This window comes from Schistocerca americana, chromosome 7 (assembly GCF_021461395.2).
Source record: "Schistocerca americana isolate TAMUIC-IGC-003095 chromosome 7, iqSchAmer2.1, whole genome shotgun sequence".
Classification (NCBI taxonomy): domain Eukaryota; kingdom Metazoa; phylum Arthropoda; class Insecta; order Orthoptera; family Acrididae; genus Schistocerca; species Schistocerca americana.
The window spans coordinates 374,103,005-374,122,387 of record NC_060125.1 but is presented as its reverse complement, the minus strand read 5'-3'; the positions used below and the strand labels follow the sequence as shown (position 1 = coordinate 374,122,387).

Below are 19,383 nucleotides of genomic sequence, written 5' to 3'. Positions count from 1 at the left end.
AAAAAATTTCTCTGCTACGTTATCTTGGTGATGAAGATAAGAAAAAATTACGCAAAAACACAGTAGCTCTTTTATCAATTTATAACACATAATAAGTCATATTTTAGCTAGTTGGCTATCTAGGCAACGATGACTGTTACTAGATTTGCCTCTGTTAAAGTAAACAAAGTTATCTCTGTTTAGTATCGTTGCGAGAACAGTACTGCGTCTGTGGTGGCGAATGGAAAGTTATTAAATCTGGTGTTTTTATTTAGCTCTTTGTTATTATCCTCTTGGAAATACGTTGTACTAGGTTATGTTATTAAATGCATAATGGAAAGTATGTAATGGGGCAGAATGGACCAATAAATGGTTATGATGATGATATTTGAAAAAGCGGTCAACTTGTGAAATGCTAAATATTTAATGATTAATTATGGTCAAAGGCAAAAAATACTAAAAACGCTATAAATGTCACCAATGTCGCTTATAATCGAGAAACATGATTTTCATGCATTGGCGATCCTGGCCATGTTTATAGATATACAATCTTCGGCTTGCTTATTATAGTAGCGTCTGTGTTAAGGTTGATGTTTGTGTGACGTTACGGTGTTTGATTGCAATGGAAGGGGGTGGAGAGGCGTCAGGTGCGATGGTTCCGGTAAACAATAATGATTCAAGCAGTGAAGATGAAGGTGATACTAAGGACGACGACATTCAACAGAAGTTTGATACCGCCTTGCCTGCGAAACATACCTATCTGGGAGACCTCGAAGAAGTGAGAGGAAGAATTGTATTAGATGATGGTTCGTTGCAGACAATCCCAATTCTTCCTCAGCCTGGAGTTGTCTTGGTGCCAGGACAGACTCTACCACTTACAGTTTTTTACCCACCAACAGTCAGTATGCTACGGCGAAGTATCAACACTGATCGAATATTTGGCGTAATTTGTATAAAGTATGTAAATTCATCTCCTGCGACGATAGCGAATGTTGGGACAACAGCGGAAATATACGAATTCCAGGATGAGGAGTCTGACTTCGGTTTCCGTATCAAGGCAAAGGGGAGGCAAAGGTTTCGGGTGATTGAGTCAAATCGACAAGTCGATGGGAATATAATAGCAAAGGTTAAAATATTACCAGAAGTTATTTTGCCTGACCCTTTGAAGGAAATTAAACACCTTTCACTGAATCGCCTGAGACAATTCAAAAATCTGCAGCAGTGGTCCTGTTTAAATGCTCGAGATGCTGTACAAACACGTTGGCCAATTTGGGTGTATATGCAGTACCAGACAGAATATTTGATACCAAGAATAATGCATCACTTGCAGCATGTAAGCAGTGGAAGAAGTAATGTAGCGATTCCAAAGGATCCCGTAGAATTATCTTTCTGGGTGGCACAAAACTTGCCTATTGTTGATGAACAGAGGCTTAGGCTGCTAAGCATTAATTCAGCTGTTCAACGTCTTCGACTTGAACTTTGTATATTAGAAAGGTGTAAACTATTTTGTTGCAGTGATTGTGGCACAATAGTTGCCAGAAAACGTGACGTATTTCCCATGTCTGTTGAAGGCCCTCAGGGTACGTATGTAAATCCTGGTGGCTATGTACATGAGACTATGACACTGTATAAAGTACAAGGGTTAGAGCTTTTGAGTGAGGAGCCAGATACTGAATATTCATGGTTCCCAGGTTATGGGTGGACAATAGCTCAATGTAGGCAATGCCATAAACACATGGGGTGGAAATTTACTGCAGTGAAAAAAGGTCTAAAACCAGATACATTCTGGTGCTTATGTCGCAGGTCACTTGCACCAAAATTGTCACCACAAGATGATGATGATGAAACAATGCTTGTCATGTAAGCAGAAAACTAATTTAGACTTGTTTAATGTATTAATGTATACTCTTGCATTGTGTATATTTATCTCATTATGGCTGGCTGCAAATATATAAATTTGTTTTGGATATTTATGTAAAATACTTGGAAAGTTGTATAAAGTAGTGAGAAGGGAAGTACAGTGACCTGATTAAGATAGTGAGATTACTAAAGACTGTTATAAGGAATGAAGAAAGCACATTTAGTATATTTTTGTATGTATGTGTGTTGTAGTCCAGAATTTTGAATATCAATATTAGCAGAATGCTATTTATTCTTTCTGCTCATTTATGTACTAAGAAGATTGGGATCATTATTGGTTGTTAAGTAGAAAACGTGATTAGTAGTTGAAGGATGTTGGAATTGGAAATATTCATCATTACATTTTTTTTGCAAATTCATTCCAATGTATCACAAAGCAGGAAGAACATTGACCAAAATTCAGTATGAATGAAGCTGCAAGGCATATTTGTCTGTAGCATTTATCTTTGACTTTAATCAGAGGTTTACTGTAATATATTTTAGAGCCACATTAAAAAGATAAAATGCTTTTGTTTTAAATGCTTTTCAAGTACAGAACATTAAAAGTGATCGCATACCTTATATTTAGTTCTGATTCCACTGGAGAAATTTGTTTCTCTCTCCCTGTCCCTCCCCCTTCCTCCAAAACTATAATTTCAGTAGTGCTTTGTAGACAATGATAGTTGCTAATTGACCAGCAAGCAAAATCCCATAATATTTTGGTGAAAGACAACAATCTCCAACATTCTTCACAGATAAAATTGACTGATTTACTCAGAGAGAGAGAGAAGAGCATTATTTGTCTTGTGAAGTATTACTGTTTCATGTAAAACAGTAACACACGTCAAATAAGCTGCTCTGTGCAGACTGTGCACAATATTTCCATATTTTCAAAATTATTACATTGTAGTGATAGATAGGGGAAGCTTTTAAAGAAAAGTCAAATTATAAAAATGACGGGTCGTCACTCAGGTAAAAGATTTAAAATATTGAAAATGATTAACAGAAATTATGATGAAATGAGAAGTTTTTAAATTTTGCTGTTCTTTTTGGAACACTTTCAAACAGAGAGGGTGGGGGTTATTTGAATGTCATTAAAGAAAGTGAATATTTTTTAAAAAAATCAAATTTTGGTGCAAAAAGGCAGAAATAACTATTGGAAGTCCATAACAAGGTAAAAGTGACTGAATTACTAGTAACTAAAAACAAACAAAGGAATAATATGACAAACGAATTTAAAGGCATATGGAAAGCACAACAAAGTGGCTCTAAAATGACATGGTGTCAACAGTGATGAAGTTTTAAAAATATTCTCATATCTGATGCCTGATAAGATTCCTACATAATGTTTGTTGGAATCATCTGTATGTCTTAAGCTGTAAACCTATGAAGACTTATAGACTTTTGGAAGGCTTGTCATATATGCTAACTGGCCATAACATAGCCAAATTCAGCATGAAAATAGCAATAAAACAAAATGTGTAACCCTTTATAGAAGATACGAGTAAGTGACTCAGAATTATTTAATAATGGCGGAGGGCACAATGATGTGATACTTCCAATATGTATGTAACGCTACGTAGAAACATATTTCTGAGAATGCTATTATAGTGTCAACAAATTGTGCTTTGACTCATGTGACATCCTGGTATTCCTTTTAAGTTTGAAATTGTGACTTGAACATAAGAGTTTCAAATGCCTTCTGGACATACATTAATAGTTTTTCCTGTGCAAAATAACTTTGATAATCTCAATTTAATTTATCATTTCTTAGGTATAGAGCATCATTTTTGGTAACTACTGTGATACTGTAAATAAATTGAAAATTCAGAGTTGACTTCTATAGTTTATACATAAATTGTTATATTTTGCCTGCAGTGAAGTGGTTACTGGGAAAATTTGAAATGTGTGACAGGGTTACTGAGGGTCTTAGATTTGTGAATTAGATTTACATATTTTTTCTGATTCAAGAAGTTCAGTAGCTTCAGGTCATTGTACTGTGTAATTCTGTATGTCAGCTTTGTTGAATAAAAATAATCTGCAATTAGTGAGCAACCCAATAGTTCCAAGTCATTGTGACCGAACAAAGTAAGATTGTAAGATCTACCACTTTCTGTATTTGCTGATGCACATCAGATGTTCCAGACTACAAAGATTTTTACCACAAAATTGAAAGCAGAGTATCACATAGCAATAAAAATTTAAAACTAAAAATGGCACATAAAGCTGACAGTAGTTTGTGCACATTTGAATACTAGTTGTGGGTATAACTTTTATCTGTTCAAGAAGACTATTTGTCCATCAATAAAGAAATGTTCGTACGAGTGCTTCCTGACCATGACTAGTGTTTTCTTTGTTAAGAATGTGAATCTAACTTAATTAAGGTAATATTATGAAAAGGGCAGTTTCCACTCACCACATAGAAGGGATGCTAAGTTGCAGATAGGAAAAACAAAAAAGTCTACGCTATGTGGTGAGTAGCGACTATTCTTTTCATAATATTGTCATTATTCCATCCCAGATTTTCTGTTGTTTAAATAAGTTAAAGAGCTATTGATTATAACTTTGTTCTGTTTTGAGCTGTAAATGACTAACATCCTTATAGAGCACAAAATTGTTGAAGATTTTGTGACTACTTTTTTTTTATAATTTCTGTTGGCTTTTGTCTCAGATTCTTCGATCAACATTTGTTTAATGTTTTTTCTAACATTTTAACAGCATGAGTGGCTGGCATTGTAATATATTCATCCTCCATTGCTGGTGATCACTACCAGCACTGGAGGGAGAATCTTTGACAATGGCAGCCTGTCATGCTGATAAAATGTTAGAAAAATCATCAAACAAATGTTGTCTAAGGATCCTGAGATAAAAACTAACAAGCATCCTAATTTGAGGTTGAAAATTATACTTTCTGTTCTTAGAAAACTGTCAAGAATCACTACCTTACTCTTTTAAATATGCCATTTGAAGAAAGTTCTCAGACTTAAAGAAAGTGTTAGGTCTAACAGTATGAAAGAACAGACTGATTGAATGGTTGTATTCTTTTTTAAAAGCACATATGTACAGTATTTGTTAAACAGAAATAAATATATATTGTATAGATGCTACCAATGTAATATCTTTTGAAAGGGATTTGATACTTATCCTGATCACAAGTTTTAATGCATGAATATGAAACTATAGTTACAGTTGACTGTCATAGCATTATATGTATTATATCAAATTCAGTCATGTTGCTACTTATATTTCTGAGCTGGGCAAATACAACTAAGGGGGTGGTGAAGTATGGGAGTGTTTACCTTACGTGCAACTGAATTCATCTGATATGTTTGATAAATATGTGACCATTTTTTTATTAGTACTGTTGTCCAGTAATTGTATTCAGTCAACTTTCACAAAGCTTCAGAGCAATATACTAATTATTCAGTATACAACATAAATATCCTGATGTAGCTTGAAGACTGTACAGAATATTTTTACTGCCAGTGTAGAATTATTCACCTGTAATTTAGCAGTTGCTGTAAAGCTATGTATGTTGGTCAGACTATTGTAAATGGTCGGAATACTATGGAAGGAAAAGATTAAACTATTTAATACTGTGATGAATAATTAGTGTATGATTTAATTTAAATAAAGGCAAAACAGACCTGTATATGTAATTTGTACGTAATCTTTGCTTTCATTTCCAAACTTTTATTTGTCGCATCCTCATAGTGGGTTAATAGCCATGGTGATAGTGTTGTTCAATCTCACCTTCAAGTTGAAGAGTTCTTTATTGGAGGTGATCTGCAGTCTTTGAGCATTCATTCAGTGTTAGTTTTGTAGTCTTTTATGATGTAGCAATAAATATCAGCTAAAAAAGTTACCTTCTTGATACATAACAGAACATATGCTCATAGGAATGATAATCATTGCACGTATATGCAAGCACTATACTGCATGTTCCATTTCCAGAAAAGTCAAGCAAAAAAGTGAGATTTTAAAATACATATTGAAAACCTTAATTTGCGAAACATATTTTGTGCAGAAGTTTCTCACAATAGCCTTTTATTGTATTATATTCTTATCTGTATGTACTATCACAATCTTTTCTTTTCAGTCAGCAATCTGCAATACTGACTCATGGAGGAAAGGGACAGAGAAAGACTCGCCATAGTATGCTGTAATTAAATATATGTGTGAGTAATTTCTGTACAAAAATCTGCACACTTTGTATTGCAAAACTCTATAACAGATTACCAGCAGACATCAGGCAAAGATCTGGAAATCCACAAATATTCAAAACTAAAGTAAAAGAGTACCTTATTAGTCATCCCTTCTATAAATTATCATGATATCTGGATTCAGGATGAATATTAAACAGCTTTAACTTTATCAGTGGATAGCAGGAACACAGTGAGCAAAAAGTGGATGAAAAATATGATAATTTGACATTTAAAATCTACTCAAGTGTTATGTCATGTTCAATAACTGAGTACGCATTAATTTTTGGCAACTCGACTTACTGTCATCTGCAGGTCATTGCTGACGAATGATGGGATAGTCTATTTTGGCAACCTTTCATGCTCTTATCACAATGAAAATTAACATTGCCAGGGATAATTTTACAGCTTGCTGGAGAGCCTGGTAGCCCTAAATCATCCTATATTGTCCAGCAGCAGAAACTCGGCTCTAATATCATACAGCAAAATTTTCACAGTCTTGAAAACAAGAAATCTGGTAGAGTGACACTTCCAACCAGTGTTCAGCAATTCAAACTTAGATTCAAATTAATTCAACAGAACTTTCAAAGTATTGGCAACAACCACAATAAATTGGCTACCACTGCAGGAATAACCCTGATGTTTTAGTTATAAAGTTATAAGTGAACACTACACAGATGAGCTGATTAGCGTATGTCAGCCACACTCTATGACATTTGCTCTGCCTTCAGCAGAAAAGAGAAAGATGGTGGTGGGGTAATTATCGTTGTGGTGAGAGTTAGTGACTATTATATATCTAAGCACAGATAGTTAACAGAACTTGCAGCAGTTAACTACATTTGGGGGAAAGAGCCCTATGCATACCTCCATTTGGTAGCCTAGACATTTGCTTCAATGTTCTTAATCACCTGCTTGTCGAAATAGACAGTAAACATCGCAATAAAAATGGCTTTTAATATCGCACTAATTGGAGATATAAACACTGAATTCTTGTTCATTGACTCCAGCTCTAAAAAACTAATGCTAATACTAGCTCAATTTAACTTAGCTTTTCTGATAAATGAGCCCTCTAGAGAGGTCAACAGTGTCAAATCATACACTGACAACATTATAACTAATGTGTCTCACTTTATGTACAATGCACGAGTTCTGAAGCTTGCCATTTCTGACCACCATGGTGTACAGTACTGACAGAAACTGAAAATCTTCATGTCAGCAGCAAAAAGAAACAATACATGACCAAAAAAAACACCGATCATGACAATGTTACAGATCTCAACAGTATGCTAGAAAGCTTACAATGATGTGAAAAGAACTGCATTACTTTCATTGAGTTTGCATCTGATTTTTATTATTGCTTCAGTGTTTCATGCCCAGAAATGACCTTGCCAGCAAATTACTGCAAAAAATACAAAAAATAACTGGATAAATCATGAAGTGGAAACAGTAAGAGAAAAACTTAGTTTTCTTTCCTATGTGCAATGCTAAGAATGGAAATAATAATATACGAAAGGCAGAACTTAGGAACTATCACAATTATTACAAAGATCTGCTCTTAGAAACTAAAAGTAAATACGTAGACACAATGTTAAGAAACCCTAACGATGGCTTAGCTGTTTGGAAATTTATAAATAGGTTTAGTGATTGTAAGGACACTTCAACTAGTGATCTTACCATAAACTACAAAAAGAAAATCATCAAATGTCAATATGAGATCACAAATGTTTATAATGAGTACTTTTCTTCTGTTGGAAAATCCATCAGTAACCATTTCAACAATCTTCTTTATGGATATAAGGATACTCCAGTCAAACAAAGAATATACTTGACCCCAACAAACACCAAAGAAATAAAACACACAGTAAGGTCACTAAAAAATACACAGTCAGCAGGTTACAATAGATTGTCTATCAGCACATTAAATAGTTGCGTGCACAACAAATCTGGTGCCATGACCACATCAGTAAATGATGTAACTGCACCAGGTAGTTTCCCAGGCAATCTAAAGATAGCACAAGTAACCCCAATTTAGAAGGAAGGTAATGAATCTAAAACAAAACTACTGCCCTAACTCAGTCTTACTTGCATTTTCTGAGGAAATTGACGAAGTTATTTATACTAGACTAATGACATTTCTGAGTCAACACAGTCTAATATTTGAAAATCAGAATGGTTTTATGAGAAACAAGTCAACTGCAATTGCCGCAATTAAAAGACGAAATAATAGCTGCCATAGAGGACAAGGAATATGTTATTGGAGTTCCTTGCTCTAGAAAGAAACATTTGATTGTGTCAGCATCACCGTATTATTTGATAAGCTATAGAACCTGGGTATAAAAGGAACTGCCTATGAGTTAATAAAATCATATATGAGCAACAGGAAACAATTTATGTTGCTTAAAACAAACAGTGGGTCTTTCAAATGCAAAATTACTAATATCAGAGGTGGAGTGTCTCAAGATTCCTTCTTTGAACCCCTTCTTTTCTTGATTTATGTTAATTATACACAATACTGTTCTCCTCTCCAAAAAAATATTGTATGCAGACGATACATCAATTGTGTGCAAACATAAAGCCTATGACATCTGGAGGTGCTGTGTAAAAGTGTATTCTAAATACAAGTGCTTCAAAGACTGCAGTAATGGAATTTAGCACCAGGAAACAAATAGAATGTGGTATGAAATTGTCCATAGGAAATGGCATTGTAAAAAAGGAAAAATGGACAAAATTCTCAGGAACTGTGATCCAGGACACACTCAAATGGGACATGCACATAGATTCCTTAGCCTGCAAACTGTCTAAAAACATACTTGCCATAAGCAGGATTAACCTATATTGTAAGGATATATGTGTACTAAAAACTTCTTTCATTCATTGTTCTCATCAAATTTAAACTATGTGGTAGAAACATGGGGAGCAACAACACAAACCAACCTAAGCACATTATTAACACTACAGAAAAAAAATTATCAGAATTATTTTTGGTGTCAATCCAAGAGAATCCTGACGGAACCTGTTTCCAAAATTAGGTGTGCTTCCCATTATAGATGTATACACATTAAAAATATTGCTTGTGAAAACAATTAATCCAAACCTACACCAGCATGATACAAGACAAAAAAAATCAGTTACCATGTTAACAGCCACAGAATAGTTTTATACTGGTATGGAAAAAATGCATTTCATGCTGGGTTGAAGCTAGCCAATGCCCTACTAAAAAGTCTCACAGTCTTCGTACTAGCAAATCAAAAGACCAGCTAAAAAGAATTTTAATTCAAAATCAGTTTTTTCCCTGGATGAGCCCATCTTTATGAAAAGTGCTTTGTGAGTATGTCAATCTCATAGTTTTAAGTACACTACTGGCCATTAAAATTGCTACACCACGAAGATAATGTGCTACAGGTGCCAAAATTTAACTGACAGGAAGAAGATGCCATGATATGTAAATGATTAGCTTTTCAGAGCATTCACACAAGGCTGGCACCGGTGGCGACACCTACATGAGGAAAGTTTCCAACCGATTTCTCGTACACAAACAGCAGTTGACTGACGTTGCCTCGTGATGCCTTGTGTAAGGAGGAGAAATGCTTACCATCATGTTTCCAACTTTGATAAAGGTCGGATTGTAGCCTATCACGATTGTGGTTTATCGTATCGCGACACTGCTGCTCGTGTTGGTCGAGATACAATGACTGTTAGCAGAATATGGAATCGGTGGGTTCAGGAGGGTGATACGGAACACCGTGCTGGATCCCAACGGCCTCGTATCACTAGCAGTCGAGATGACAGGCATCTTATCCGCATGGCTGTAAAGGATCATGCAGCCATGTCTCGATCCCTGAGTCAACAGATGGGGACGTTTGCAAGACAACAACCATCTGCACGAACAGTTACACGACGTTTGCAGCAGCATGGACTATCAGCTCGGAGACCATGGCTGCGGTTACCCTTGACACTGCATCACACACAGGACCGCCTGCGATGGTGTACTCAACGATGAACCTAGGTGCACGAATGGCAAAACGTCATTTTTTTCGGATGAATCCAGGTTCTGTTCACAACATCATGATGGTCGTATCCGTGTTTGATGACATCGTGGTGAACGCACATTGGAAGCATATATTCGTCATCACCATACTGGCATATCAACTGGCATGATGGTATGGAGTGCCACTGGTTACACGTCTCAGTCACCCCTTGTTCGCATTGACGGCACTTTGAACAGTGGACGTTACATTTCAGATATGTTACGACCTTTGGCTCTACCCTTCATTCGATCCATGCGAAACCCTATATTTCAGCAGCATAATGCATGACCGCATGTTTCAGGTCCTGTATGGGCCTTTCTGGATACACAAAATGTTCAACTGCTGCCCTGGCCAGCACATTCTCCAGATCTCTGACCAATTGAAAACGTCTGGTCAATGGTGACCGAGCAACTGGCTCATCACAATATGCCAGTCACACTACTCTTGATGAACTGTGGTATCGTGTTGAAGCTGCACGGGCAGCTGTACTTGTACACGTCATCCAAGCTCTGTTTGACTCAATGCCCAGGCGTATCACGGCCGTTATTAAGGCCAGAGGTGGTTGTTCCGGGTACTGATTTCTCAGGCTCCATGCACCCAAACTGCATGAAAATGTAATCACATGTCAGTTCTAGTATAATATAGTTGTCCAATGAATACCCATTTATCATCTGCATTTCTTCTTGGTGTGGCAATTTTAATGGTTCAAAATGGCTCTGAGCACTATGGGACTTAACATCTGAGGTCATCAGTCACCTAGAACTTAGAACTACTTAAACCTAACTAACCTAAGGACATCACACACATCCATGCTCGAGGCAGGATTCGAACCTGCGACCGTAGCGGTCGCGCGGTTCCAGACTGTAGCGCCTAGAACTGCTCGGCCACCCCGGCCGACAATTTTAATGGCCATTAATGTAATTCACAGGTGATCTGGTGATGATAAAAATATTTGTAACACTGTTATTTGTATATTTATTATGACACACAAATCTTTAGTCTGTAATTTGTGAACTAATATATTCAGAAGAATAAGCTGTATGATGTCCTGAAACTATATATTTCTAAGGATTGTATTGAATTATTTGCTGTTGAATACTTATTGTTATTGTTATTATTATTATTATTATTATTATTATTTGAGAAAAAGTGTGATATAGGTGTAAAAAATGTTAGTCTCTCAAATCATTTGTGCCAAATAAAAGCAGTAAAATCAAGTGTGGAAAATATATGTAAACTACATGCCTACAAAGGACTTCGATCAAAAATAAAAGTGCAAAGTTTTTCAAGAGAACAGAAACAACATTGGCATGAAGTATACACAGGAACCAATGTGAAGTCCTCAACATTATTTAAACTGAATTTAGAAAGAAATTTCCAAAACCACCCATATTAGTAGCAATGTCTCACAAAACCAGACAGATAATAGCATGTATTAGAAAGCTGCCTCACACCCTTAAATATCTAAATTCCACAAAAATCTACAGAATATGATACATGAATGCATTAAAAATAAATGAAAACAAAATTTGATAAATTTCTATTCTACCTTCCTTTTAACTACATTCTAAAATGTACTCAGAAAAATTATTTTTCATAGCTATAAAGTACGTTATCCGCACTGACATCAGTACAAAATATGAACTTATGAAATATTAGACTAACTTTGGATTGTATTTAGCACTTCATAACAGATATAACTCAGGATGCTGTTTGTAATTGGAAGAAATCATCACATGTGAACACCCCACAGGTGACTTATAGCCACTATTGTTTATTACATACATAAATAATCTTTGAGGAAAAAACTGGAAGCCATGTGAAGTTGTTAGCAGAAGATACTACTGTCTATACGAAAACCACAAAACCAGAAAAAGAAAGTGAAATCGGGAAGACCAGCAGAGGATCAACACTGAGCTAGGGATTGACAGTTCATGCTCGATATAAATCACTGTAACATCTTATATATGAATGAGCTGAATGATGTTTTGTTGTTTGATGACACAAATGGCAGTCAATCTCTGGAAACTGTCATAACTGTAAAATATGTAGGAGTATGTATCTGTACTGATTAAAGCAAACTGATCACACACACATAGTTGTAGAAAAGGCAAACACCAGATATAGGTTAATTTAAAGAGCAGGTCCCTAGGAAACTTAATTAATCCACAAGTAAGGTACCATACAAAACGCTCATTTAGATGATTCTTGAGCATTGCTCATTAGTCTGGCACCCTTACCAGTTGGTACTTATACGGGTGATAGAAAATATTCAAAATGCAGCAAATTTTATCATGGATTCATTCAGTAATTGCAGAGTGTATCAAACTCCAGTGACAGACACTACATAACACTCATTTGAATTATAGAGAGGTTTGCTCTTAAAATTCTGAGAATCCGTTTGAATCAAGCAACATATCATCTCTCAGATTTTTTTGGCGTGAGTAGTTAATGATGGTCTTCTTGGCATTCAACTGAATTCCCACTAGCATTTTATGCAAAATATTCTGATGACTGGATCAGTTATCAAAATATTGTACTATACATAAAACAGAAACAACAACTCAGTTGAATATCCAGAAGACCACCATTAATCGAGAAATCCAGATACCCAACTCCGGTCGCTACAAGGGAGGATCACTGTACAGTATACCAAGCATATTGTAATCCCATTACCTCTGTGCCTGCCATCCAAGAACAAGTAATGAACTCCCTGCAACTCCCTAAACCACTGTTTGGAGACTAGCAGCTCCCACAAAACAAATGGCTGCATTTGGAATGATGTCATAACTTGGAAGCATGGACTGTTGAAGACTGGTGTCATGTTGTCTTTGGTGATGAACTGCAGTTCTGCACTATGCCAGATGACCATCATCAGTGCATATGGCAGTGACCTGGATAGAAGCCTCATTTTTCTAATGTTTTTGGAGAGGCACAGCATCGTTACATTTGGCATCATGATGTGTTGAGCCATTGGGTGTGACTTCAGGTCAAGGTGGTAGCGACAGGGATTTCCGACAGTACAATGATACATCATGTGTTGTGTATGACTTCACACACAATGCTAAGGAGAGGTGGGTTACAGAGTGTTGCAGCAACAGTCATTGCAGGAAAGCTGAACAGGATCAGAAATTATTAGTGAACAAGTTAACACACTATACAGTTACTTAACTTATGAGGCTCTCTGATCAGGAATGATGGTGTCAGAGCCTAACTAGGCGATGTCTGCATAGCATCATGTAGTGATGAGTCTCCAAGTGCGAGTCAGCTGTTTGGCTGCTGCTGGCTGTCCTATGGCAGAGGGCACTCGTGGCATGGAGCCGCTGGAGGAAGGGTTCAGTGAGAGTGCACCACTGGGTCCACCGGATCCGCATGACTGCTGTTGGTGTCTGATGGAAACTTGCAATTCCTTCGCCAACTTTGACGCCCGTGGGTTGGTGTCGATACGTGGTATCTTGCATCTGTATATGTTACCTTTCATGTGACAGTACTATGATATCATTTTTCAACAGGGCAATGGTCATCCACACATGGGACATGTGTGTATGAACTGTATGCATTATGTTGAGGTACTCTTGCGACCAGCAAGATTCCCAGATCTATCCCAAATAGAACATGTGTTGGACCAGCTAATACCATAATGTTGTAATTAATGCTATTAACCCATAATCAATGATATTCTGTGTTACTTTTCAGTACAAAAGGCCAGTTGGCATAATTATTAATTATAAATATAATGGTCTCTGTACTGTTTCATTGGCAATCTATGTGAGCACAATACAGGGCGTTCCAAAAAAATGTACACACAATTTTTACGACTGTAACACTAATATTTATTAAGACATGGAAAAATTTCAAAATAATATGAACAAATGCAGAAATCAGCCATTCAGATTATTGGCCATTATCGTCCAGACACAGCTGATAATGCTGACTGATGGAAAGCAACATGTTCCTAATTGTTGCAACTGGTATTTTGTTACATTCATTTTCAATGACTACTTTGAACTCATTAACTGTACCTCATCTTCTTCTATAAACAGTGTGCTTCACATGTCCCAATAGAAAAGAAATCCCTAGGAATTAAATCTGGAGAGAATGGAGGGTACTTGATACTGCCCCTATGTCCTATCTATTTGTCCTGTAGAAGTTTATCAAGATAGGCCATTACATCGCGATGGCATAGGGGTTCCATCCTGCTGGAAATACCTTTCTCCATCTCAAAACATCTCTTCACTGCATGGCATGGCATATTTCTGTAGTAAGTTCAGGTAATTTTCATCAGTCACTGTATGCTCTAAAAAGAAAGGTCCAATCAAATCAAATGCTGATAAACCACACCACACTGCAACTCCTGGTAGGTCATCAAGAAGGAAAATTAATTTTGTTTTGTCTTAGTTCAGAGAATATTATTGAGTTTGTGTTCAATGAACTGTAGTCAATGTAGGACAGATGGGCTAAACCTGCATCCTAGAATTGTTGTAACCAGTTTTACCAAAGCTGAATAATATATTTTGCTATCCTTCGTTACTTTAATTGTGAATGTGCTGCCCTAAAACCCACTCATCCATACTACCAGGACACTCGTATTAGTCTTTTTCAGATTTTTATTAAAATGGACACCCCAGACCACAATAATTCAGATGTGATAGAGGCCCACTGTTGGACTGTATGAAAAGTGAGGGCAGGCATACTTGTTGTTGAGGTTCTAGTTTATTATGTCTGACCACCATAAGGAACGATCACCACACTATGTACCAAGCACATCACAATACCCCTTCACATCTGCACCTGCCATCTCACTAATAATGGACCCCCCGAGACATTTTGTTTCATGCTGCAAGTTTTTTTTTTTTTCGGGACTAACAGCTGCCAGACTAGAGAATTACTGTCCCATGCATAGACTGATGTTAACACTACTACACAAACAGCTGCATTTGGCATGGTGCTGTGCCTAGGAAGCATGGACAGCTGATGAATAGCATCACATTATACTTAGCAATGAACTGCAATTCTGCACTACGCCAGATGATCATTGCGGCAAGTATGGTGGCAGCTTGTGCAGAGGCCCCATTCTCACATTGTTTTGGAGGGCACGGTACTGTTAATCCTGGCATCATGGTGTGAGGAATCATCATGTATGACTTCAGGTCAATGCTGGTAGTGATTGAGAGTTCTCTGATGGCACAATGGTACATCGCAGACATCCTGCCTCCTCATGTGTTACTTCTCATGCAAAGGCATCATGGTGACATTTTTCAGTGGGACAATGCTCACCCACACATGGCACTTGCTTCTATGGACTGTCTGCATGATTTTTAGGTAGACCTGTGGCCAGAAAGATTCACAGTCTGCCAGTGATAGAACAATGTAGGAGCAGCTTGGACATCAACTCCTTCCCAGTGCCAATGCCTAGGATATCAAGGATCAGTTACAACAGTTGTGAGCCAGCTTATCTCAGGAGATGATAAAATGGCTTTATGACATTAATCAGTGCATTCATCAGGCCAGATGGGTGTGCAATGTCATACCAATAAGTTGGTGCATACTGCCTCCTCCTTGGTAAATTTGACTCGTTTTTGTAATCGCAAAAATAAAATAACATACCCTCTCAAGCTGTGAAGTTTCATTTTGTTTTCCTCCTCTTCTTCTTGGTACTTCACCTTTTTTGTCACGTTCTTTTTAATCTTGAGGGAGTCATAACTTTAAATTCTTTAAAAATGTTCTTCCACAATATGCTGTCAGTAATCCCTTTCAATACCCCTATTGCTCGTTTTTGAACTTTAAATGACTGTTCCGCAAAACTTGCACTTCTCTAGAAAGGCATTGCATATTGTAAAATAACAGTATTTACTCAATCATCCCTTTTGCCTTAAATTTTCAAGTTTCCCCAAAAAATGGTATGGTTAACAATATTAAATGGCACAGTCCACAGATATACTGCAGCTTCATAGTGTCCAAGGGCCACAATATCTGGCAATCAGACATGTTGTCTTTGTCAGGTGTGCTGACAAACTGAGCTCTGAGGAGTGCGCAGCCAATTTTATATACCTCCTCATCTGTGAGCTGTTTTCTGTGTGGTCTGCAACTGAGGGCATCGACAGCTGCAGAGACAATGCAGCCGACCCCTGTGGTAGTGCTGGTGTTGTTACTCCACCCACCAGATTACTGTATTTGCTTCATATCTTCTTAATTAGACCCAGTGCTGGTTCCAAGGTCTTGCTGAGTTTATAGCCACAGTCCTGGTTGATGAGATTGTCCTTGCAATCCTGGTCGATGAGATTGTCCTTGCAGTCCTGGCCGATGAGATTGTCCTTGGTATGAATTTAAATGGCCTCTCTAATGACACTGTCTACTATTTCCAAGTTTGTGCTAAAGTCTGGTATGTTTGTATTCCATCTCTTTATTCTCAGACACACAGTGCTCTGTGATTGCTGACTTAATGGGATGCAACTTATGGACCTGGGACTGGTCATGGCATTACCCAGGTGGCAGCTGATTCAGCACATAGGAAGGCTACAGGACATAAAACATCAAAATTTTTACATTTTGTTGGCAGATCATCACTGGAGACTCCATGCAAGGCTGTTGTGAATCTTACTAAAATGCAACTGAGTGGCAATTCAGCTTCAGTTCTGGAGATGGGATTTAATTTTGCTCCCACTCCCAAGTTCTCACTGGTCGAGGACATGGTCAGTGCAGTTGAACAGGTTGCAGTGTGACTACTGCCTGAAGCTGATGAAGAAGTATGTTGTGAAACTTATCATGTGCTGATGAAGACCAAGCTTACACAGGTAACCATTAGCAGCAAAGAGAGTGTAGGCTTTCAGGACCTGAGTGTGTGCTCTGAGATTGTTGTCTTCCCTGCTGACAAATGCAACATTAATGTTGTTCTCCTCCACAAAGCCCACACTGAGAAGATGCAGAACATGTCAGTTGATGACAACTTCTACACGAAGATCGACACTGATCCCACCAGGGTGGAGTACAAGACCATGATGATCCTCAAGGACTCAGATTTATCAGAGTAGGTCATCAAAAAATAGTTACCACAAGGACTAGTGCTGCCAAGACTGCTCATTGTCAGCTATATCAGGATTTCTAATACTTGCTGGCAAAACTTCTGACAGAAATACCAAGCCCTTATGTGGGTAAATGCCAGCATCACATCCCGTGGATTTTATGAAATGCCTCAATAACTTCAGACTGAAGGACTCAGCTTTGATGTTATTTTGCTATACAACAGGATGCATCCACGAGAATCACTAGAACTCACTGGTCAGAAATTTGACAGGAAGATTATTGACCTTTTCATGCATGTCCTGACTGCCATCAGTTTTTGGTTAGTGGGGAATGCTACGAAGAAATGGATGGAGTCACTACAGGCAGCGCACTCTCGCCTGTGGTTGTATATGGACTACTTCAGGAAGAAGCCGTGATGTCATCCAAACGCCAACCCTCTTGATTTTCCATTATGTGGATGGAACATTCGCCATCTGGGTTCACGGAATGGTCAAATTCCTTGACCTCCTTGCACACCTGATCCCCATACATTCCATCTTAATATTTGCTATGAAGACCAAAGCAGGAGGAAGACTAGCAGTCTTAGATGTCATGGTCAAGACAAGAGCTGACGGCTCTCTGGGGTATGGTGTGTATTGCAAGAAAATGCACACTGGCCTGTATTTGCATGCAGACAGCTGTGAACACCTGGCACAGAAGAATAGAGTACTAAAAACACTAGTACACAAGGTGCACACCATCTTAGATGCAGGTAGCCTGCCTCCAGGAACAGGAACCCCCAGAAATGTGTTTTGAAAATTCAGTTACTCAGAATGGCAGATTAGGCACACTCTCCACCCCACCGCAACACTACTACCTGTGTATACGGAAAAGGTTGCCACTGCCTTTATACGATACGCTGATGCATTATCAGGAAAAATTAGAACATACAGTAAAAATACTGAGTAAAAACAGTCATATGGCCACTCAATAAAACACTGGCATTATTGGGAAGTGTCAAAGATGACCTTGGTTTCTGGAAGGCTGGGGTATATCGGATTCCTCGCCAATGTGGCAAGACATACATGGGAAAAACAGTGCGCGCTATCAAAAATCGATGCCGAGAACACCAGCGACACACTCAACTATTGTAGCCAAACAAGTTGATGGTCACAGAGCACTGTTTATCTGCGTATCAGGGGATGAAATACGAAAGTACCAGGATTTCAGCACAGACTTCAAAGTACTAGGACAGCATTGTTAGAGAGACCATTCAAATTCGCACCAGGGAAATCTCATCAATTAGGACTGTGGCTATAATCTCAGTAAGACTTGGAAACCAGTACTGGGTCTAATTAAGAAGACACTCTGCAAACATACCAATCTGGTGTCCAGAGCAACTACACCCATGCTGCCACAGATGACAACACCATTGCATCCCCAAACACCAACACACACCTTCGGGCATGGGCCATGTAGGGAATGGCTAGAGGAGGGGGGAGGGATATAAATCAGCCACACACTCTCAGCTGTTTGTCAGTGCACTTGATGATGGCAACAGGTCTGATTGCTGAAATATTGTGCCCATCGGACACTACAAAACATGAGTACACCCGTGAACTGTTTGATCAACAAGTGCACCTGGATAAATGCTTTTGTTATGCCAAGGAATGTTTCTGTTACTTGCCTCATGCTACTACAAACTGAAGAACACTGTATATACATTCTTATTTAGCAGTATCTACATCCATACTCCGCACACCACCTGACGGTGTGTGACAGAGGGTACCTTGAGTACCTCTATCGGTTCTCCCTTCTATTCCAGTCTCATACTTTTCGTGGAAAGAAAGATTGTCGGTACCCCTCTGTGTGGGCTCTAATCTCTCTGATTTTATCCTCATGGTCTCTTCGCGAGATATACGTAGGAGGGAGCAATATACTGCTTGACTCCTCGGTGAAGGTATTTTCTCAAAACTTCAACAAAAGCCCGTACCGAGCTACTGAGTGTCTCTCTTGCAGAGTCTTCCACTGGAGTTTATCTATCATCTCCGTAACGCTTTCACGATTACTAAATGATCCTGTAACGATTTCTTGGAATGCAGCCATGATGCAAATTTGTAGACCGTCCTTGTTATGGTACTGGAAAGCTTTGGGTGAAATATGAATAATGGAAGGACTAAAGGCAACAACTCACGGTGAAGCTGACACACTGAGCAGTCAACAGGCGCATAAAAAAAAACTACTGAGCTTTCAAACAGCATTCTCCTTAAGAA

At 38.1% G+C, this 19,383-nt stretch overlaps 1 protein-coding gene and 1 long non-coding RNA gene across 2 annotated transcripts; one reads left to right on the top strand and one right to left on the bottom strand.

Annotated features, from left to right (window-relative positions):
* Positions 1–200: 200 nt before the first annotated feature.
* Positions 201–6,100, top strand: LOC124622062 (protein cereblon). Its single transcript, XM_047147636.1, has 2 exons — positions 201–1,839; positions 5,978–6,100. Exons 1-2 carry the CDS (start codon positions 602–604, stop codon positions 6,042–6,044), a joined length of 1,305 nt encoding a protein of 434 aa, XP_047003592.1. The 5' UTR covers positions 201–601; the 3' UTR covers positions 6,045–6,100.
* A 914-nt stretch (positions 6,101–7,014) lies between these two features.
* LOC124622064 lies at positions 7,015–8,020 on the bottom strand. The gene is made up of 2 exons (XR_006980596.1): positions 7,755–8,020; positions 7,015–7,479 (listed from the first exon to the last, which is right to left on the bottom strand). It is a non-coding gene; the product is annotated as an uncharacterized LOC124622064 (long non-coding RNA).
* Between the last annotated feature and the right edge of the window lie 11,363 nt (positions 8,021–19,383).